General features: G+C 45.2%; 1 protein-coding gene across 1 annotated transcript in view; it reads right to left on the bottom strand.

Annotated features, from left to right (window-relative positions):
• Positions 1-23,597, bottom strand: part of HYDIN (HYDIN axonemal central pair apparatus protein) — a 312,592-nt gene that overhangs the window by 101,412 nt on the left and 187,583 nt on the right. The window contains exons 24-26 of the mRNA XM_058674096.1: positions 2,991-3,131; positions 2,321-2,399; positions 157-267 (exon numbers count right to left, since the gene is read on the bottom strand). Coding sequence (XP_058530079.1) covers positions 157-267; positions 2,321-2,399; positions 2,991-3,131 — 331 coding nt within the window. The remainder of the gene's footprint in view (positions 1-156; positions 268-2,320; positions 2,400-2,990; positions 3,132-23,597) is intronic.

Below are 23,597 nucleotides of genomic sequence, written 5' to 3' on the forward strand. Positions count from 1 at the left end.
AGATAGATTCCTAACTCCTTTGCTTGACCAGAGACAAAGTACCCCCAAATATATATGATGGCAACATAACTTAATCACAGTGTTCCAGTGAGACCGAAGTCCCCGAAAATGTGGGGACTCTGTTGGAAGAATCACCATCCAGGAGGCGGTACTTACTTCTTCTATCCCAATGGAAAGTATGTCATCCCGTTCAAGGATCCACAGGGATTCTGGACAATCCATTTGACTCTGAGTCCTTTCTGTTTCAGCAGAGCAAGGCTTTACTCCCTGGGAAGTAAAGATGCAAGGAGAATCTAGCAAACATTCAGAATGGGTTGCCAGCATGTTCCTCCTGATGTGTGTGGTCATAAACAGTGCTCATACATACATTTCCTTAGGGAGAAGTACCCAAAATGCATGCATAAGGATGTTGACTGCAGTTGCATGTATGATGGAAGGATCCTGGAAGCAAACTAAATGCTCATCAATGAGCAATCACTTTTGGGTAATGCAATGTGAGTTTCAGAGTAGGAATGATGTGCCTAAGATTACTGAGTGGCAAAAGCAGTTTCGGTCACATCAGGTTACACCCATGCCTCATGTGTCTGGAACTGTGAACCTGTGTAAGTCCGTTCAGAGACCATCATATGCAAATAGCATATGCCAAAAATGCTGTGGTAGCATTTTTCTAGAGTGATGGGATCTTGATGCTTTAATTTCTCCATATTCTCCAATTTTCCATGATAAATTATTTTTCCAAATAGTTTAAAAAGAATTCACATTTAGAAGGCAAATGTTTTCCTTGCTCCATACCTGCAATGTAAGGAAAAAATTACGGAAAGCTCCACAAAAAGAAAAATCAGCCATTACATAATATGGTAGATGTGTATGTGTGTGTCCACGCAGTGTGCACATACATGACAATATGTATACACAACTATATTCTGATTTTTGGTCGATACTATAATATTAGTGCTGCCTTCTCCAGGGACTGGAGAGTATTTATAAGCACCAAGTGAAAGACTAAAAACCAGTCAATATACATGTACAGTGCAAATTTAAAATTATTCAACAGCCTGGTAAACAGCACAAAGTTCCTGTGCCTGTCTCCTGAGTAGCCACTGTCCAGCTTCTTGAATATTTCAATTCTTTTTCTCTTCCCTCACAGTATTTGTCAAGGGCTTTACTATGAACTAGTTCTAGATCCTAAAGAGATAATGGAGAACAAAACAGAAAAAACGTCCCTGCCATTATGAAACACATTTTCCAGAGATATCTCACACAAGAGCAAATACCTCTGCTAACTCTCTGGGAGATGATACAATGCAGTGGGTAAGGGCTAAGGGTCCAGCTCCTGCTGCATGGAGCTGACCTCTGGTTGCTGAAACAGGAAAAATCACAGCATTCAAAACACGGCACTGCTTGGAAGGCAAAAGAGCACCAAAAAAAAAAGAGATCCTGGGGCAGTTCAAAGCATACCTAAGTGCTAACGAAGTCTTACTTGCTTTTATATACTTTTCTTTTTCTGTGACATAATGTTAGCTCACTCTGCAGTTTTACACCTAGTAATTTTTTATTAATTACATCAGAACTTATGACAAACTGGCAATATGGAGAACGTCCTCATGTCTTTCAAGAAAGGACTTCCTCATCTTAATGTATTGTACAGATAGTCTGTTTACCCACTGCTCTCCCATCAGTGCAATTAAATTGTTTCCACTTTTTCTTGTTTCTATCAGTAAAGTGTATAAGTATAGCTTCACATCTTTATATAAAGGCAGAAGTGTACTTGGAAGAACTATGAATTTTACATGTTGATGTATTTGCCAATTGTATATCATATTCCTGCCCACAAAGTCTATAAAATGCCTGCTCATTCAATTTTTTTTTGTTGCTACTAACATAACCACTATTCTAGAAGACTGTAACATCATGGAATACAGAAACTTATTTTTTCATTATGTCTTCAATTTTTAAAGTTATGTTTACAGTAACACACATCTTGGTATGCAAATCTTTATGAGAGAATTGAAAGGTATGAGTTGTTGAACTCTTGAGCAAACATTGAGAAGAATTTCTCTCCTTTTGTAGTCCCCATCTAATGGGTAGCAAGAGCACAGGACCACCAAACTTTGAAATCTGTGTGGTGAGGTGTACTGTGTGGAGGTGCTGGCTGTTGGGTGTTTGGCTGGAACCTGGTGTGGAGAAGAGGTCTGCCCTCTTCTTATCTTAGCCCAATCCCAGTTCAATCCCAGCATTGCACTTCCCACTCTATCTTCATTGCATGTGAAGGATTCCCCACCCCAACTTGTCAACTCCACTCAGGGAAAGAGACCTGTACGTCTGAGATGGTGGTGAACATGTTGTTCTTTCTGGGTTCTCCTTCTTCAGGGCCATCGTCATCGACTCCAAGCATGGTCCTGGGGGGTTTAGTGAGATGTGGAGAATCACTTGCATGGCAGAGCCACCCATCTTCCCCTTCCACTCTGCCACACCCAAGGGCAAGTGCCCTGTTGCCTACTGCCCCAAATGTGCTATCATGACAATGACTTGGGCCAAGAACATTTTATCTTGGACCATTAAACCAGTGTCCAACTTGCAGAAAGTCCTAGAAAGCTCTAGCAGCTGTTCAGATCATTAGAATGCATTGCCATTTTTGGTAACATTTTCCTAGGAGGATGTAACACGTGGTGAACTGTTACATCCACTCTGCTCATGACCCTGGGCCCAACCCTGACTGCAGACCTTGGGCATACATACGGAGAGAGCAGCGAGATAGGGAAGACTTAGTCCCCCAGGGTGCAAGACTCTGCACTCTTGTGAGAGTGGAAATAACTCTCAGCTCTCTATTCCGGTTGCCTAGCCTGGGCCTAACACATGAAGGTGCTCATTTCACTGCTGAATGGTGAACTGATGGCCGCATGGACAATGGAGGATGAATACTGAGGATGTAAAAGTCAGCATACAGGAAGAACACCATAACAGAACATTTGTGTTGGCCTTGCACTTACTTAACAGAATCACTTAAATCCATCTCGGTGGACTCTGTGGTTGCTGGGGCTGCTGCCAGGCTGGCAGATGTTGATGTTACTGGGATGGATTCTATGCGGGACAGGAGGTTACTGAGCGGTTTCCTCGGCCATGTCACAAACCTAAAAAGATACACATGGGCAGGGGTGAGGGGTAGGCACAAAGGGACATAAGCACACATCTACTTTTGCAAATCACCCCACGGTAGTGTTTCTGTTTCCAAGGCTCAACTCCCCTTGGATTTGCTGTCTTTGAATTTTACTGCAGCTTCCGTTGCCCTGAAGTCTTTTCTGACACCCCTGGAGTTGAACGTGGAGCCTGGCATGGAGAACATCTGACCTTGCCTCCCACAAGACTCCATCCTCAGTGCCCTGCTCGCCACACTGAGGCCCTGAGCCCATCGGTGAGCTCGGCTGCCACTCGAAGCCTCAGGACAGTAGACCCTGGGCTTCAACAGCTGGTGTTGATGCCCACCTTTCAGGACTGACTTCCAAGACTTTTCGATGTCACAAAGGTCATTCATAGTCTTCCTATTCTCCTCACACACAGCCTGAATATTTTTCTGGACTCCTTGCCTCCCCGCCTCCTCTCACTGTTTGACACCCTTGACAGCAATTTCAAATCTATATTCACTCTGGCTCCCTGTGCACACAGAGCTTTAGCAGAAAAGCCATCCAGTGTTAGACATTCTCACCACTGTCCCATCTTCCCACAGGGAGAAATTTTTCCAAAATTTCACAGCATTTTACCTGTATTTCTTCTAGGACACTGTCCCTCTCCATTCTGTCCTTGAATTTTGTTTACTGAACTGCAGGCTTTCTACTGCCACATTGAGCATCACCTGATAAAGCCATTTGGTTGAAGAATAGTTTATCCAGACAATGCACTCATTGAAAGCATACAGTTTGAAGATTTTACACACACACACACACACACACACTCACACACTCACGACTACTTGAGAAAGTTCATGGATGGGGCTGGCACTGTAGTGTGATGAGTTAAGCTGCTGTATACAATACTGGCATCTCCTATGGGTACCATCTTAGTCCCAGCTGCTCCATTTCCAATTCAGCTCCCTATTAATGGCCTGGGAAAGCAGAAAAAGATGACCCTGCCGCCATTGTGGGAAATCTGGAGAAAGATCTTATTCCTTGCTTTTGGCTTGGTTCAGACAGGCTGTTGCAGTCATTTGAGATGTGAACAGGTAGATGAAATCTTTTTCTCTGTCTCTTTCTCTCTAACTCAGTGTTTCAATACAGATAAATTTGAAAATTCTATGAAGAAATCAGAGTGATGCTTATTTTGGTAAAGTGGTTGAAATATATGTATGACTTTTATAATATACATTTCTATGAACCTAAAAATGTGTTTATTTGAGAGGGAGAGAGAGGAGAGACAGAGTCCTCTCAATTGCTAGCTCACTCCCCAGCTGCCCACAATGGCCCCTGGTTGGGGATGAGCTGGGAGCCCAGGACTCAGCCCAGGTCTCCTAGGTGGTGGCAGAAACACAATAACTTGAGTTATCAACACTGCCTCTCAGGGTCTGCATTAGCAGGAAGCTGCAGTCAGATACCACATGCAAGTTCTCCAAGTACAGGATGTTAGTGTCTTAACCGGTATCTTAATGAATTTTTGAAGCACTCTTATTTATATGCCTAGGTCACTGCTCCACATTAATGAACAGAATTCTCCTATCAATCTAAAAAGCTCCCTTGTACCAATACTTATTCTATCTTAAGTCTCTATAGATTATATTTGCATGCAACCCCACAGAAATGGAATCAGAAACATGTACTCTTCCTTGACTTAAAGTTTTGGAGATTCACCATGTGTCATGGAACCAGTGTGTTTTGTATTTTTTTTTTAACTGAACAGTAGTCCACAGTGTGGATATTTATCCATATGGTTGATGGACACATGGACTGCTTCCAGCTTTTGGATACTACTCATAAAGTTGCTATGAGTATTCGTGTATAAGTCTACATATACGCTTTTATTCTTAAATTTCTTGGAAGGGGAATTGCATGGCACAATTATGCTGGGTTATATCACATAATTATATGCAGTATTACAGGAAACTGTTGAACTGTTTTCCAAAGTGCATGTACCATTTTATACCACCACTTGGAGTATGTGAGAATGCTGGCGCTCTGTATTTTTAATTTCAGCTATTCAAATGATTACATAATTATAGTATATTGCAGTGTTCATTAACTGAGTTATTTTAAAGGAAAATTTTACATCCACATTGTAAGAGAAAACTCAGTATTACTTCCCACTGGAAAAAATCAAGGGAAAAATAATCAGTATTATTTTCTTTCCTGGTAGAGGCTCTGAGCTAAACCTTGCTTGCTCTTTTAAAAAGGATGATGAGTCTACTTCCATTCTGGGAAAATGCGGGGCTTGCACCATCTGTTTCTGGGGTTCTTACTTTACAGAAATGTGATCTGGAAGGGAGACTCAATGGTGTCCCCTCATTACAGTCTCTTAGTACAGGTTCTAATTCATAGGTCATGAACTCAATAGATGTTTGGTTGATTGGATGGAAGGATGGAAGGATGGATGGATGGATGGATGGGTAGATGGATGGATGGATGGGAGGATGGACAGATGGATGGACGGAAGGACGGATGGATGGATGGAAGGACAGATGGATGGACAGAAGGATGGATGGGTGGATGGACAGATGGATGGATGGGTGGATGGACGGATGGATGGATAGACGGATGGATGGATAGACGGATGGATGGACGGACGGATGGATGGGTGGATGGATGGGTGGATGGACAGATGGGTGGGTGTGGATAGGCAGATGATGGATCAGCAGGTAGCTGAATGAGAACTGCTAAATAACTTGGAGGGTGATTCATCTGTTCCCTATTCCTATTCTCCATGGCCTTAAAGCAGTGAGACAAAGGATCTCTTTTTGTCAGCTTCCACTTGATTGGGTCCTGTTAAGATATTGCCAGTTGGCATTATCTTGACTGAAATCACATGACTCTTCATAAAAGATCCATGTGGGACCAGGTGCTGGGAAATCTAGTGGGAATCGTTTTAGAAATAATGATACCTGGACTCCATTTTGGGTAGATTCTGATTTGACAGGTTTCAGGTAAATCTAACAAATGGCCAGACTGAAGAGTGGTCATGGGTAGGAATGGCAACCTGAGAGCTGAGAGTGGAACTGATAATTAATGTGGGGTTATCACTTGCAGCCTTACCAAACAGAGACACTGAAAACCTGCACAGGACAAATTCTGAACACTTATTAAATCACCCCATGTCAGCAGAGAGGCCTGGGGAGCCTGCCAGGATCACTGCCCCACATAACAGCATTTTCTCACCCAACATGTGCACCCCATTGGATGTCATGCTGAGAGGGAAAAAAAACAAGGTGGGAATATCTATAGAGGAAAAACACCAAACAGTTCAGCACACACATGTGGGGAGACATAACACCTCCTGACAATGATACCTGGACAGCAGGGAAGTGAGAGGTCTCTGGAAACCAAGGGCTGGCACAGCCCTCCCTGCTTACAGTCTGGGTTGCGGCTCACGGTGAATAAAATCACAAAAACTGGTCCTAAAACTGAACTCGAATATTGGTAGAGTGTTCTGGATAAGATTTCAATTTTTTTTACCCTCAGGAACAGATGACTGCTTTCTGGTTGGGCAGAATGACAGGATTAGATTGGGTTATTTAAAAGACAGAACATGTAGCAAACAAGGAAAATCAATACTGCTCAAATTCCATGGTCATTGGAGGAGCCAGGAGAGGACCCTCTTCCTTTTAGAATTGTGGGAATGTCAGACACCTGCTGACCAGCAGCTGGGGATCAGCAGTTTCTCCATGTTTTGCTTTGGACTCTTGGGTAAGGATCAATAGAGAGAGAGAATACATACATACATTGCTGTAAGCCTAAAAAACTCCACCACACTTACTTCTCTTACTTCCCTTCACTGGAAGCAGTGTTTTGGCAGAACAAAAATCCCAAGAATAAGCTTGTATGCAGTTGAATATTATGTGTAGAGGTTGGCATGGTATTTGCAGATGTGCGTTGGACATCCCTGGAATCCATGCAGGTCTTGAAGAATGGGGGTGGGTGGCCACCTTAAAGCAGACACAACCCCTTCACTGGTTCATTGATTTGGATCCTGGGAGTGTGTACTAAACAGGGTGGAAACTGCCACTGGCTAGATGAAAAGGCCCGGCATATGCCGTCCAATGTGTTTTCAGTTCAGTGGCCATAGCAGATGCTCTTCGTGTGTTCTCTAGATACACTTGACTACGGTGCTGCACCTCTCTTTTCCCCAACCCCAGATGCCACTTCACTTTTCTCTGGAGCATTGTCCTGGCCTGATGGGAGCTGCTTCACCCATCCTGAGCTGCTGAGTTCTGCCTTCCTCCCTGAGGTATAGCCTGTGGGCAAAGAACTGGCTGACCATGGTGAGGGCTGTTCCAGCTGTCTCCCATGTCTGAATTGGACCAACTTTGAAGCAGTTAACACCCCTGTGCTTCCAACCGGGTCAGGTTGGAGCTACATGTCTGAAGTCCTGTCTCCCCCTTTAGTCCCACTTCACTCACCCCTACCCCACTTCCTTTTTGTTTTCCTTACTCTGTTTCTCCTGATAACCTCTCAACAGATCATCACAAGCACCACTACATCAGGCCACTGATTTTGTGTTTCTAAAGGGAGTAGACTGTAATAATGGTTTTAAACTGTTAAAAGTAGCAAATTCCTAAGCTCCCCTCTGAGCACAAACTTCATAGTTCCTGCTATGTTTCCTATTTATTGCCTGGATTTGAGATCTTATGCTTGCTGATTTTCCCACATTGGTAAGCAAATGACAGACAGAAACAGATGGGCCTGGCCCAGTGCCTTGCCTGCCAGCACGTTCTAGCTCTGTCACAGGAGAGGGGAAGCCAGTGACAGGCACCCATTATGGAAAGCAACCTGTCCTAGCTCCACTGCATTATTATGTTTGACAGAACTTTCAACTGGCCACCTGTGCTAAGGCAGAAGTTCCTAAGAGGTGACTGAGCAGGTGAAACTCAAATTACTTAGACTGTAGAGGTGGAAATCATATTTCATCTATTCACTTACTTATTTTTTTTTAAATGGTGAGGGGGTAGGTGGATGGGGGAGAGAAGGAATCTTCCATCTGCTGGTTCACTCCCTAGATGGTTGCAACAGTGAAGGCTGGGTCAGGCTAAAGCCAGGAGCCAGGATCTCCATTTCCCATGTGGATTATAGGGTCTCAAGCATTTAGATAATCATCCACTATCTTTCCTGGAGTATTAGCAGGGCCTTAAAATGGAAGCAGAGCTGACATTCTGATATGGGATGCCAACGTTAAAAGTAGTGGTCCGATGCACTGAGCCACAGTGCTGACCCGTGATACCCTAGTTTAAAAGTTTCTTCAAGGGAGGTGCAATGGAAGGTTAGAGATCATCAGCTCTTTCAGTTTTGTCCTTTGAGATGATCCGTGGAAGCTTAAGACTGACAGATGCCTGAAACCCAACCACAGCTATTGATTCACTTGGTATTCGTCTATTGAAACACTCCTGATGTGATTCTGATTATGCTTTCAAGGTTGGGAACCAGTGATGAGAAGTGGTGGCCAGAGGGCTACACAGCAAATGTTGGAAAAGCAGTTGTGCTAAGGAGGAGCCCTAGTTAAGTAACTGTAGCCAGCCTTACTCAGCACTTATTCCCCACCAGCTATTATTGCACGCTTTTGAATAAGCTTAATCTAATTTCACATTGAGACTGGGGTTCTACTGTCTTCAGTCGTCTGATGACAAAGCTGAAGCTCAGAGAAAGTGGCCGAGTGGAGCTGGGCCAACACCAAGCCTCCTGCTCCTTCACTGGGGAGTCCACCTGCTCAACAGGTGAGCTTGTGCCAGTTAGAGGACAGCCACTCAGAAAAGAGGCCCTATCATATCAAAGAAAATGACAGCCACCACTGCTGCAAAAAACACACGACACTTTGTCTAGACCCCTTCTTCAGGATTGGAGGAACCCATCCTGAGCTAACCGGGACACACCCAGGCTGACACCTCCCATCCTGCCTGAGGAGCGCCTTTCCAGAGATTGTTGCTGTGAGGGGAGCCTGGTGGAGGACCAGACCGGAATCTCCCTTCCAGAGGGATTTTTGTGTGAAATGGCCACTTCCACAAAGGCTCCAGAAGGTGTCCCCACTGCCACATGCTCTCAGAGAGGCTGCCAAACAGGTAGGCTGTGAAATCTCCCTTGGAATCAGGTTCAAAGCTCTTGAGAAATACTTTCAAAACAGGATGGATTTTAAAAGTCAATTTCTTTTAATGCCTGGTCTTCTGTTGATGTAGCAAGCTTTGGGGAATTTTAATTAAGATGAGTATGCAGATAAATAAGCTCTTTTTCTTAAGAACGAGCTCACTCAATGAGCCATGCAGCTGTAATCCTGACTCAGGTTCAGAGACGCACGGGTTCCTTCTACTGAAGGCTGAGCTCACCCTGTGCCTCTCAAAATCCTATACTTTCTATTAGCAGGGAAATACCTTGAAAAGAATGGATCTTTAATATGAGTGAAACAGTTAAGAATCTTCTCTAATATCATGAAAGTAAAGACCCGAGGTTTGTGAACAGTCAAAACTGAAACAAAAACCAGCCTGACTCATGTATCTATTGGGTAACAATTCTGGTGCCTTAGGAAACTGGACCAAAGTAAATCATGATTAGAAGCGGATCCTATGGGGTGTAACACACGGATAACATTAAGTACAGCACAAAGTGAGCTAACGGCATATCCCTCCCCGTTGCATCTCCCCCTGCTTAGCTTTGAGTCGCTGGCAGGATGAACATCAAGGCAGGCAACTCGGTTCTAGAAGCTTAGATGTGAGAGCTGGGATGCAGCCCTCTCATTAGTCCCACAGCTGAATTGGATTTATTACCTGTCCCACCCCAGCAAGAAAGGGATTTCTAGACGGCTTGGGGGTTCCCAGGAAGCTTGGATGACAAGGGCCCTGGGCACCTCAATCAGGGGGTGTGAGGTGGACTTCTATTTTTTACAAGGGGACTCTGCTGTATGAATAATGCCATATTTGTAACAGAGGTGAGGAGATGGACGTTTGTTTCACTGTCGTTTTTAGGCTGTGTATATAAACCATGTAAATGTTTGCATTTATGATGTGGTTTCACAGTAAGAGAGTGGCTGTCCAGGACCGCGTGAGGCAGGAGAATGCAGTGAGCCACTGCTGACCACCTCTCCTTTTGCCCTCAGTGGCACTTTTAGATGAGTGAGGGCTGAAAAGCCAGCTTAAGTCCAGTTTCGGGGCGGGGCGTTGTTAGGGGGGACAATACATGTACTATGGCTTTTCAGCTTGCCTAGCAGAGCTGGTGAACAACACAGGAGGAGGTGAAGGCTTTTAGGATGTGGAGCACTGGCATGGAAAGCTAAAGAACCGAGAACCTGCCTGTATCATGAGGGAGAGGGGGTCACTGATCGAAGTGCATAGAGACAGAGTTTGGCCTCAGAACGCAATGGATGCCATTTCCTGTATACTAAAGAATTCACAAAAAGGGAAGGGCTGCTATTTGAGGCAGCGATTAGGAAATGAGATGACAGAAGCACAGTAAAGATGACAAAACAAAGTAAAACACCTGGTGTGGGCTTAGCCAACGGGGATCAGAGGGGACAAAGTCATTCAACTAAGTGTGGTTGGACATCCTAAAGGGAGGCTTGCTGAGCAAGATGAGGGCTGGCTGGGTGGGGAGAAGCCTTGGGAATCCTGCTGTAGATACACTGGTGGGAAGGTACTGACCAGCTAGGTACTGCCAGGGAGGGGAGAGTGGAGAGAGGGGCAGGAGATGACAGAGCCAGACAGGCTGTGGGCGCTCTTCAACTTGACCAGCAGGTGACACACTGCTTTCCTAAGAGCCCCTATCAATTCCCACTCCCCTCAGCAAGGTCTGGGGTGCTGTTCCCCCATATGGGTATGTTGTGTTTCGTTTTCTCCAATGTGGTGGGGGTGCAATGAAGACTAGCTGCTCTATTAATTTCCATTTTCAAGATTACTAACGAGGTGGAACATCTTTTAAAAATTTTTTTATTGTCGATATATTTCTTCTATGAATAATTACTTATCACTTTGTTCTTTTCAAATCCAGTTATGTCTTTTCTTTCAAAGGCATCTTTAACGTGTTGTGTACACCAATCATCTGAAGGTCGTGTGCATTCTAAAATTCTGACTTTGCGGCTGTTGTTTCACTCTCAATGAATTAAAATTTGATAGCAAGTGGTAATAATTTCGTGCTTTTTTCTATCTTAAGAGATTCTTCCTTATTTAGACAATGTATTATCTTATATTTTCTTTAAATTTAAAAAGGTTTGAATTTCACATTGACACCTTAAGCCCATATGGGATGAGTGTTTTGGTTTGGCATGAGTTATTTAACCATGTATTGCTTCTTATCTATATAGGCAATGCTTATGCCTGGATAATCTGCAGGATAAGCCATCCCTTCAGTTCTATCATGTTCCTGTAACTGACTATGCTTCTGGCCTCTTCTTTCTGCTCTTTCATTCTATCTGCCTATGTACCTATGAATACCATATAATAAATACGAAGACCTCAATCTAATTAATTCTTTTCTTTTGAAATTTTGCATTCTAAGTTACCGGGGCAGACTTAACAGGGACTGAGAACCTTTTTCTTTTATAGTGGGGTTTGATATCTAGTAGGGAAAGACTTTCCAGTGTGGAGGATTTGAATAGTCTTACCTGTTACTTTTTTTCTATATAAATTTGAAGAATAATCTGTCAACATTTTCTTAGGAACTGAAGTTATACATCATTTGGGGAAAATGACATATTTACTGAATTGATTGTTTAAACTGATGGAAAAAGTACCGCTTGTCATTCAGGTCTTCCTTAATCACTGTTAATAAAAGTATTTACATATAAATACTTTGTATTTTTTGTTGGATTTATTCCTACATGCTTAAATTATATTCTGGTTTCTATTTGTTGCTGTTATACAGAACCGCAAGTGATTTTTTATGGCTTTATTTCAATGCTGCATCCTCACTGAATTGTTTTACTAATTGTAATAATTTGCTGATTATTTTTTGGTTTTCTATGTAGATAGTCACAAGACAAGAGTTTTACTTCTTCCTTTCCGTATCTAATCCCTTTTATATATTTTTGTATCTCTGCACTAGCTAGGACCTTAAGTAAGTTGTTGAATAGAAATCAAGTTCCCAGCTGATTTTTCTAGCTTATATTCCATAGCTTTCTCAGACTTCCTTACTATTTGTTTTCTATTTTTCCCCATTTTTATACTTTTACATTTCTGTGTCCTTATGGTTGAGACGGGTCATTTAAATATGGTATATAGTTACAAGTAAAATCCAGAAGCACAACATTTTTCTGAACTAGTTTTATTTATGTTGACTTCAGTTATCAATATATTTAGGTTTCTTTTTATTCTCTCTCTCTTTTTTTACATTCTATACTTAACCCTTCTGATGCATCTTTCCCGTGCTACCCACTTTCAACTTTAAAAATTTTGGATTTTCCCCTTCTTGTTTTATTTTTTCCTTTTCTATATTCCTATTTTTTCTTTAAATACAATAATCAATATATAATATTGACCTTATTTGTCTGCTTTTCCTCTTCTGTACTATACAGTATTTTAGTCCTATGCTGATATTACTGTAATCCCATGGACTGCACATTATTTTTTTTAAAGTTAGTAGTAGATTTTAAACTTGTTTCAGGGTGTGCCATTTTCTTGGTTTAGAAGTAGCTCTTTCTTCCCAGTGCTGACCTCTGAGATAATCTTCCTTCTGTCTCAAGTATTGGCAGTAGAGGTTCCTGGTGAGAGTCTGTTCAGAATGCCCTCTGATGTCTCCTATTGGTCTAAGCAATGGTGCTTCTTCTGACTGGTTCATGGGAGCTCATGTCACTGTCTTACAAAGTCCCCCCCAGGAACCTCTTAGCAAAGCCTGCAAAGCTCTAATCTGCTGTGTCCCACAGAACCTTCTGGCCGTGGACACCGCTCTTCCTGACTCATGGTCTTCTGCCATTGTGGCCTTTTTTCCCATCAAATGTTTCCTTGTACATTTTTTGTTAAAAAAAATTTTCAAATTAAACATTGTTGTAGCCCTTCAGTCCCTGTTAAGTCTACCCCAGTAAGTTAGAATGCAACTTTTAAAAAGAATGAACTAAACTGAGGTCAACAGAGTGGGCCTTAACCAGACATGGCCAGTATCCTTACAAGAGGAACCTTGGTGGCTGATGTGGACACAGAACGGCAGGACGAGGATGTGTGGATAGGGACAGCAGAAGTCAGCTTCACTCCAGCGAGAGGCCCTGGGAGGGTGCCTTCCCCGAAGTACTATGCCTGCTGGCACCTCTGTCTCAGGCTTCAAGCTCCTGGGCTGTGAGAGAGCAATTCTGCTATTTAAGCCACCCAAGCCTCAATATTCTGTTAGGGCTGGCAAAGAAGTACAAATGATCATGTTCTGATCATGTTCTGAGAAATTCCTCTATCAGAAATCCTGACATCTCATCTATGCTTTAAAAATGAAAAAAAAAAAAAAAGACTGATGTTGATGTTTTAGTTCGTCGTATTACTGGAAAATGGAGTGGTTACCTCTCCTCCTCCCGCCTTAAAAACATTCCTTCTTGGTTTATGTGGCTCCTTTCTTCTGATTTTCTTATTATGATTTTCCCACCCCCACTCTGCTGAGTCTTCTAATTTTCCCTATCCTTTAAATAGAAATTCCATCCTTGATCATCTTAGAATCACAAAATGCCAACACTTTGAGGAAGCACATTACTCTGATTACCCCAGCCTCTCATCTGTGAAGTGCAAACAACAAAACCACAGAGCCACCAACCTCCTGCATGGTCTCGATGGATCAGGAAAGACAGATTTTTTTCATTCTCAACTTCGCCATTTTCTTTTCCTTTCACAAGTTCCTAAATGGACAGACCGGGTTAAGGGCCATGGAGTCTTTACTGGAGTACAGACAGAGCTGAACTGAATGGCAAAGATTTATGAATCCGTGCACACTGATCTTTAAATGCATTTGTGACATGCTGTTTCCTGAGAAGCACTTCTGCCGATGTGGTGCCGCATTGCACCTTCCTACTCCATAAGCCTTATCTGGGAGGAGCCTGAGTTTCTGTTTCCTACCCCAATTCCTACTTTGTGGAGGGAGCAGCTGATGTCCACGGAGCTTCATCATGATCTTCTACAGTCATGGATCTTTCTGCCTGCACCTCCCCTCAAGCCTGCAGAACCGCCTCCATCTGTCTGGCCCACCATCTGTGTAGTTCTGTGAATCATAAGTCCGGACACTCGCCTCAAGGTCTGTTCCTGAGTGGGAATCCCTGCTGCATCCAATTTGTTCCTTCTACAGAACACCTCTCACCCTGACAGTCTTCCTATGTCACAAGGGTCCTTGGGGGTTCAGAACCTTGAGGCCTTAGCTCCTCTTCGGGATTTTCCCTGTCCCTTTCTCTTTCACACTGCTTCTCAGAAATGGAGCCCAACAGCTATCCTGACTTGCTTGCCCTCAAGCTCCACTGCTATCTTTTTGCTCAGGCCAGCTTGATTATCAAAGAAGCCAACAAGACTTTCTCCAAACACTTATCAGAGCACAAATGGTTTGAAGGTGAGGTAATGACATAGTTCTCTGGCTTGCACTGTGGCTACCCACCATGAAACACCAGAAGAAGAGGCACCTGTGTGTGGAATCCTTGCTTTCCAAGTACAAGGGGAGGTATCTGGGACCCAGAACTGTATCTCCCTTTCGTAACATTCAGAGTGTTTGGAACAGATTCTCCAGAGCCTTTTACTGGGAGAAGAGAAGAGAACATGCAAGAATGAGAATGGGACCAATGTGATGGCCTAGTGGCTAAATCCTCACCTTGCCTGCACCAGGATCCCATATGGACACCGGTTTGTGTCCCTGCTGCTCCACTTTCCATTCAGCTTTCTGCTTGTGGCCTGGAAAGGCAATAGAAGACAGCCCAAAGCCTTGGGACCCTGCACCCATGTGGGAGGCCAGAAAACCCCTGGTTTCAGATCAGCTCGCCACTTGGGGAGTGAATCAGTAGACGTAAGATCTTTCTCGGTGTTTCTCCTTCTCTGTAAATTTATCTTTCCTATAGAAATAACTAAATCTTACAAAAAGTCTGAGAAGTAAATATACTACATGATCACCACCAACTTAACCATCATTTTTGAGTATCGATTGTGATGGAAGTCTGATTTTTACAATTCCAAAAAGCACAAAGAGAATGATGAGCCTCCATGTTTCTAACAGCCCCAACTTGTTGCAATGATACTTGAGGTAGGCCGTGGTGAGTAGACCCTGTGCTGCTGGCTTTGCAGAAGGAGGGAGAGGCCACGAGCCCAGGAATGTGGATGACTACTGCAAGCTGGCAAGGGAATGAATTTTCTCCACAAGCTTTCAGAATGGTAGGCAACCCTGCCAGTCATCCTGACCTTGACCCACTGAGGCTCATGTTGGATTTCTCTACTTGAATACTAGGGGATGACAAATTTGTGTTGTTTTTAATCCAAAAAATTCATGGAGAATTTATTATGCATCAAGTACCCAGAAGGAAATACTAGTGCCCAGGAATATGGTGACTGAAAGAATGAGATGATTTTTCTGGGGCAGTTATCACTGGAGATGCCTGGGACGACCCAGCTTTGGGATCAGTTAGGGACAGGTGCTTAGTTAGGCACTCTGGGTGGAGGCTCCTTCCCTCCCCTGATCACCCATACTCTAGGAGCAGCCAGTGCATCCCACTCAGGAGCCCCCATGAACAACCCTGCCAGGTTTCTTCACTGAGTCCTGTGTGTGGTGCTAGGAAGCAGATGTCAGAGTTCTACCTGTGGGGCAAATGGGAGCTGTGCACGTTGACTGCTTTGCCTTCCTGTTTTGGTTATGAACCCCTGGTTGTGCTTCCTTGTCCATTCTCTCAGCATCCTCTCCTTCTCCTCTTCTCCTCTTCTTCTCTCTTCCCCTCCCTCCTTCTGTTCCTTCCTGCTCATATTAATCTAGTGCTGCTTCTGGGTGCTTCTCTGTGTTCCCTTCCCCTGTTTGTGGAAATCACAATGGTAACAGTGTTTCCTACATAAGTGCTATAGAACATGGGCATGGGAAAGACTGTGCAAAGCCACCCTGGAGATGCCTGGTCCACAGCAGGTGCTTATCCATCTGCGTTGTGCTCCAGGAGCACTTTTTTTTTTTTAAAGATTTATTTTTATTACAAAGTCAGATAGACAGAGAGGAGAGACAGAGGGGAAGATCTTCCGTCCGATGTTTCACTCCCCAAGTGAGCCGCAACGGGCCAGTGCGCACCGATCCGATGCCGGGAACCAGGAACCTCCTCTAGGTCTCCCACACGGGTGCAGGGTCCCAATGCATTGGGCCGTCCTCGACTGCTTTCCCAGGCCACAAGCAGGGAGCTGGATGGGAAGTGGAGCTGCCAGGACTAGAACCGGTGCCCACATGGGATCCCGGGGCATTCAAGGCGAGGACTTTAGCCGCTAGGCCATGCCGCAGGGCCCTCCAGGAGCACTTTGCTCTCTGGTTAATCAATTACCATGGATAGAGAGGGGTTCTACTCATCTTTGTAGTTTCCATAGCACATGGCACAGAGTACAGACGGAACTTTCATAGAATGTTTATTCAAATGAAGAACAGGGATAAAGTGCTCTGACATTGAGTCAGGGGAAGGCAGAGGTTGTGAGAGGGGTTTTATGATTGGGACTTGGCCATCAATGCAAAATTGGAGTCTTGGATCCATGTGTGAACTGAGGCCCCAGGGTCCCTGACAAGGGGAAGTCATGGTTGCTGTCCAGGGGCACTGTGGGATGTGTCACAGCGCAAGTGATAGGTAGACTGGCGCCCGGCATAGGACATGCCCTTGAGACTAATTACTGCTAGTGGCCACCGACCGTGGAACCTTCGTTTCATTCCTGATGACTTCTCTGGTCCTGAAGACCTGTCCTTACACTTTGGCATCTGTCTGGGGGAAACCGTTGCCATTTGAGGCCTTTTCTAGGTGCTCTGGAGAGTGGTTAAAAGAGAGTTTCCTCATAGTAAAGATGTGAATTTGTTCACATGGGACTGGCAGTGGTAGTCGAAGGCCCCCAAACAGGTTGTTGTCTGATGTGGAAGATCAAACATCAAGGATCCAGTACCTAGAAAGCCTCCCACCCGGCTGCTGCTCAGGGCTCTATGGTCACAGGGCTGCCCTGGGAATGAGGGCTCATCGAGGATCTGAGGGGGCACTCCCACTTAGCATGTTTCTAGAATCTTGTCCCTCAGAAGCACTTTCAAGGAGATGGTACCCAGTTTCTTAATTAGACACTCTTTTTTTTTTTGCTTGTTTTGGCTTGTGAATAGAGATGTATAAATACAACGGGCCTCTACTTTTGCGTCCTGATATCAATCCTCCCTTCCCCTGGCCAAGTGCCTTTCAGGACCCTCTGAGAACCAATCTGCCACTCTTAGCCTGGCTTGCGGGGTGACCCTGAGTAGTCCAGGCCATACTTAGGGGACCCAGGAATCAACCACAGTTGATGAGTTACAGCAAAAATATTCCCCAGCACCTATTTCAGGAAAAGAACCTCCACTTCCTTCCTACCCCAGGCTTGAACCTGGCATTTGAGGATTTGGCATCATTGATGCTGGAGTGTTATCCGGCAGCCACATGTGCTGAGCATGAAGCTAGCAGTACAGAAGGTAGAGCCAGGACATACTACCTTACTTGCATCAAGCTGTGCCTGAAGTCTGGACATAAACTTCTAGTGACATGAGTCAACACACTTTGTATTTTTTAAAGTGTCATTTATAGTGGGTACATTTTAAATAAATATTTGAAAAATTATGTATATATGGGCCTGGCACCATGGTTCAACAAGCTAATCCTCCACTCTATGGCTCCAGCATTCCATATGGGCACCAATACGTGTCCCTGCTGCTCCACTTCCCATCCAGCTCCCTGCTTATGGCTTGGGAAAGAACAGAAGGATGGCCCATGTCCTGGAAACCGTGGATCAGGAAGAAGCTCCTGACTCCTGGCTTTGGATGAGCTCAGTTCTGACCACTGCAGCCACTGGAGGAGTGAACCAATAGGTGGAAGATGTTCTCTCTTTCTACCTCTCTATAAATCTTTCAAATAAAAATAAAAATTTAAAAATTATGTATGTATTTACTCATTTACTTATTTGAAAGAAATGGACAAAATATAGGTGGAGAGAGAGAGAGAGAGAGAATGAAAGAATGAATGAACGAACGAAGAGAGAATGGGCTTCTATTCATTGGTTCACTGCCCAAACATCTGCAATGCCTGGGAATCTGGAGCTCAATCCAGGTCTCCTACATGTGTGGCTCAAACACAATGATTTGAGTTATAATCCTTGCCTCCCATGGTCTATATTGGCAGGAAGCTAGAGTTAGGAGCCGGAGCTGGGAATTGGCCAGGGATGCTCTGATGTGGAACACAGGCATCTTAATCTGTTAAGACTAAAACCTGCTCTTGGACCCATTTTTAGAAGCTGACTTGGACTGGAAAAGAGTAAATGAAACATGGCAAATCCATGCTGGGAGAACTGTGTGTGGGCATGCACGTATGGGTTTGATAGGTTGAATAACGGACATCCTTCAGATACCCATGTTAGAATTCCTTGAACTCCGACTCGTACCTTCTATGGCAGAAGATGAAGTCCCTTCCAGGGTCTGTTGGTGTGCTGCAGGTGGGTTAAACTGTTGCCTGTGATGTTGGCATTCTATTAAGTGGGGATCCAGGGAAGGGTTATTATCCCAGATTGCCTGGGTGAGCCCAATGATGTAAGAGAGAGGCAGAGGGTTATGCTACACCAGAGAATGGAGAAGGGATGTGTCAGAATGAGTAGAGAGAGAGATTAGAAGATGCTATGTTATGGGGTTTAGAGGTGGAAAAGGGGCTATGAGCTAAAAATGCAACAAGAGCAGCTCCGGAAGTTGGAAAAGTCAAGGAAAGGTCAATTGTTTCTAGGACCTCTGGAGGCAGCAAGGGGAGAGTGGGGGGAACACCATCTGTAAGTTCACTCCCTAAATGCACACAATGCCTTGAGCTGGACCAGGGCTGATGCCAGGAGTTGGAAACACAAATCCAAGTCTACCATGTGGGTGTTAGGAATCCAACTATGTCAGCCATCACCACTACCTCCCAGAGTCTATCCTAGCAGGAGGCCGGAGTCAGGAGCAGCAAGAGGAAACTAATACATAGGGGGGAAACCCCCTACTCCCTCCCAACTCGTTCTTTGGGCTGTGAATCCGCTACCCTGGCTCAGAACAAGCCGGGCGAGTTCGGGCAGGGTGGGGGAGAAGGAGGAACTTTTGCCCAGCCAGGGTGGGCAATGGCCTCTGTTTTGCTTTCTCTCTGTGACCCCTCTCACATCTCCACAGAACTGCCTACCTTCCTTGAGTCCAAGGGACTCATGTTTTCAACAAGTGAAAAGGAAGACAACAACAAACAACAAAAAACTCATGGGCACTGAAGCTTAAAGGGTTCTCAGAGGTGCATGGCTGGTGGGGAAGAGGGATATTTGTGGAAGGGACAGAAAGCTCAGGCCAGTGAGATGGACATGTGGTTCTAAGATGTTGCGGGGCCTCCCCGTATGTAGCCCTGTTTTCTGAGAAGGCCTCAGGCTGACTTCATGGGGAACATTTCAGAGTCATCCATGGGATGCTGCTTTTCAAACATGACCTGTATCAACATCACATAGGCATCCATCTCCCTGGCTTCTCCCATAAAGAAATGGTCATTCATGGCTGGCATTTATTGAGCTCGTACCACGTGACCAGACACAGTGCTAAAAGCTCTTCAGCCCTCACAGCCTCCCTAAGTGGAAGGCATCATTATTCACCTCCACTGTTTCACACCAAGAAAGCTGAGGCTAAGGGTGGGAGGGTTACCCATGTGCCGAACTCACCAGGTAGCCAACTTGGAGGCTTGGTTATCCACCAGCCCACTGAAATGCTTGGGGCAGTTGTGGTTTAAAGCTTCCTGGTACCTGCCCCTAGAGGGACTCAATAAATCTACCCTTAGTTGGAAAGAAAAACAGCAAGTCCCATATCTCCTAAACATTTCAATTTTCTTGTGCAACCCTAGGACAAAGCAAGGAGCTTCCCCTAACAATAGGTGTGAGCTCATCTGGTCGCAGGGAAAGGTGGGAAGAAAGATGAGGAGGTAAATTTCCCTTAGCCTGTCTGAGCCACACACTTGCTGTGGCCTGTGTTCACTTCGTTAAGGCCTGGCTTTGACCTTGATGGATGTAGCCTGGAGTAAGACAAGGATGTTCCACGCTTTGTCAGAAGGAAAAAGAATGTGGGTTGATCATCTTGGAGTCTAAGGACCCGGTAGCTTTGATTCTTCAGGATTCTGGAAAAGGTTTCACTTGGTAGTGCTTAGCACAAGGGAGTGAAGGGGAGGAAGAGACCCTTAGATGGTTACCAATAAGGCAGCACTGAGCACAGCTCAGGGAAACAGGCGCATTGCAGACATATCCTGTTGAATCCCAACAATGACCCTTTAAGGTTTCTACGCTACCGCATTGTACAGGAGCATACATCAGAGCACAAGGTCATGTGGCCAGGAGGACAGAGTCCAGATCCTGCCCAGTCACATTTGACATTGTAGCCCAGGACTTCCACTACTATAGAGATATCACATCCCAGAAGAGCCCCATCTCTGACGGGACAGAAATTTAGGGGCAATGCAGATACAGATGACTACAGCCCAAACCCAAGGCCTGCCAGACCCTCATTCCATTCCTGGCACCCTCCTCTCTCAACCCTAGTGCTGGAACACCAGCAGAAAATCAAGGTGAGATTGTGTTTTTCTGAGGCAGTGCCTGGCCTCCCTTGCTTTGCGTTTGGTTCATGTACAATTTGACTTGGAAGTGAGAGAGCCAAAGCTGTCCAATGACGCTGCCTGCATCCCAGGCTCTGAGTGCCTGCACGGTCTCAGCTCTGAGGCACTGAGACCAGGTGGAGAAAACAGCCTGGCCCAGGGTTGGTGTGGTCCCCTGAGGGTTGGCTCTCTGTTCTGGCCTCTTAAAGGCTGGTTCAAGGGCAGGCATTTCCTGGAGCTTCCCTTTCACACAGGAGCCATGAAGCATTGTTTTCTCATGCTGATCAGTTAGATGGCAGAGACAGGCCTGAGAGAGGGCTCATTCCCGTGGTGACAGCCACATCAGCATGCATCCCCATCCCTCACACCTCACCCCCAACTTCCTCTCTGTATGTGTATGTGTATGTGTGAGGTGATGGACTGTTACCACCATGGCCAACCCGGAATGCTGTCACGGACAGGAGCTTACACGGACCCACATGTTTCTAAAGTCATGGCTGGCTGTTCCCTTCACTAAGTATTTAGCAAGCCTGTCCACTTTACTTCTTTCTTTTCTCATTATGTGACATCAGGGCCAAGTTGTGTGTGAGGGGGGGGGAAACTTGTGTTCAAGTAAGAGAGACGCTTTAAATTTGTGAGTCGGAACTGCCTACAAAAATCACACACACAGAGCAGGTGTGGATGTGTTGTGACAAGAATATTGGCAGTGTCTAGGCAGTCTCATCTCTGCCTAACAAAAGAAAAATAACACCCTTGTCCATGCCTTTATTTCTTTTGCCAAGGCTTAGACGAATTCTAATTGGAAAGGAAAGGTTGGTGTTGGTATATCTGATAAAAGTGACCTTTAGCTAATAGCAGCTCATGTTTTTCTGATGGCCTGCACACAGAGAGTATGTCTGCAGGGAAGATGACTCTCTCTGCGGTTTTTTTCTTTTTTTGTCTATTCTGGGTGACATTAATGCCTTGAACCTTCCCATTCAACAGGTGTCATGGAAGCTGCAGGAAAGAGAATCTTCGAGCAGTTATGAAATGATCTCCCCTTGACTATGAATCCCTTTGTGTCAGTTTGTTGATTGACTAAGAAAATGTCCTTTGAGGATATAGTTTGTGCTAAGGACCACACAAGACATGGGGGGAGACACCAGAGCTGATAGAGGAATGAAAGATGGATACTGAGCCATGAGCCCGTGTGGCGCACACCACCAAGGAGGTGGCACCACCAGTGCCCTTAAGAGGGCACAAAGAACACAAAAAGCTGAGGTCTGAGCAGGGAGTATGGATGACAGGATGAGATCAACACTGGATGAGATGGGGGTACCACACTGTGTAAACAGATGGTGAAGAGGAGGGTAGAGTGTGAAGAAGTGGGTGACCAACTTAAGTTGTTGAGTAGTCACTGAAGCCTTATGCCAGGGCAGGGGCATGCCTGTGCCTTAGCTCCTGAGGGTAGAACAGACTTGGTGCCATGTGGGGGAGTAGAGTGCTCAGCCAACTGGTGATGGTGGCCTCAACCAGAGTAAACACAATGGAAATGGGGATGAAAATGAGAGTTTTAGAAGTCCCAATATGTTGAACTTGGTGATACATTGATAGGTTGTGTGGAGCCTGTGACATGAAGGAATCTGAGGCCTCCCAGGTGCTCTGGAGTGGAGGAAACAGTGAGGGAGGGGAGACCCACAGATTATGTGGGGTATATTGGGGTAAAAACCACCTGGGGAACACCTCCTAAGAGGAGTTTAGTAATGCAATGGACTTGAAACTCAATGGAGAGGTCTTGGTCCTGGTCTTGGCTTGGGCTGGGGCTCTGGGTCTAGATTTAGATCTACATTTGCTGAGGCTGAGTAAAGCCATGGAAGTTAGTTGGTGACTGGGAAGGGAAGAGGGTTTTGGATAGAGCCAACAAGTCCTACTAGGAGTGGCTGTTAAAGGGAGAAAAGGAAAAAACAGGGGTGGGTGCTGCAGTACAGCCAGTTAAGCTGCTGCTGGAGACGTCAGCACTCCCTGGCAGAGTGCTGGTTTGAGTCCCTGTAACACTGGTTCTGACCCAGCTTCCTGCTAATGCATCCTGGAAGGCAACAGAAGATGGCTCAAGAGCTTGGGCCTCTGCCATCCACAGTGAAGATCCAGATTGAATTCTGTGTTCTTGGTTTTCGCCTTGCCCAGTTTCAGCTCATGCAGCCACTTGGGGAGTGAACTAATGGATGGAAGGTAAGATTTTCCCACCCCCTTCCTCCTATCCCTTCTCTCTAAACCAGACAAAATCAAATAAACAATTAATAGGAAGATCAAGAGAATATGGTGTCTTATTATGCCACAAAGGAATGTGTTTCAGGAATGTGTTGGTCACTCGTGCTGAACACTACTGAGAGGACACCAGGGCTTTGCACATCCTGCAGCCACCGCACAGCTCTTGGCTCATGTCCTAAAATGTATCCCACCCAGGAAAGCTCAAGTCCAGGTCATGTGGATGCACCTGCTGCCGACACTCTGGGGGCAGAGGGTGTCACTGCTCTCCAGCCTCTGTTCTCTCATGGGTCAGTTTCTGTTCAGAGGCTCACCTATTTTTCATTCCTTACTGTACGGGTAGTTCCGAGAGCATCCTTTGGAGCTCTTGCTGTGAGGCCTGTGGTCAATTCAATGAGAAGTAGTGTGTGGCTCTCCCCAACAGTGTGTCC

This window comes from Ochotona princeps, chromosome 16, assembly GCF_030435755.1.
Source record: "Ochotona princeps isolate mOchPri1 chromosome 16, mOchPri1.hap1, whole genome shotgun sequence".
NCBI lineage: Eukaryota > Metazoa > Chordata > Mammalia > Lagomorpha > Ochotonidae > Ochotona > Ochotona princeps.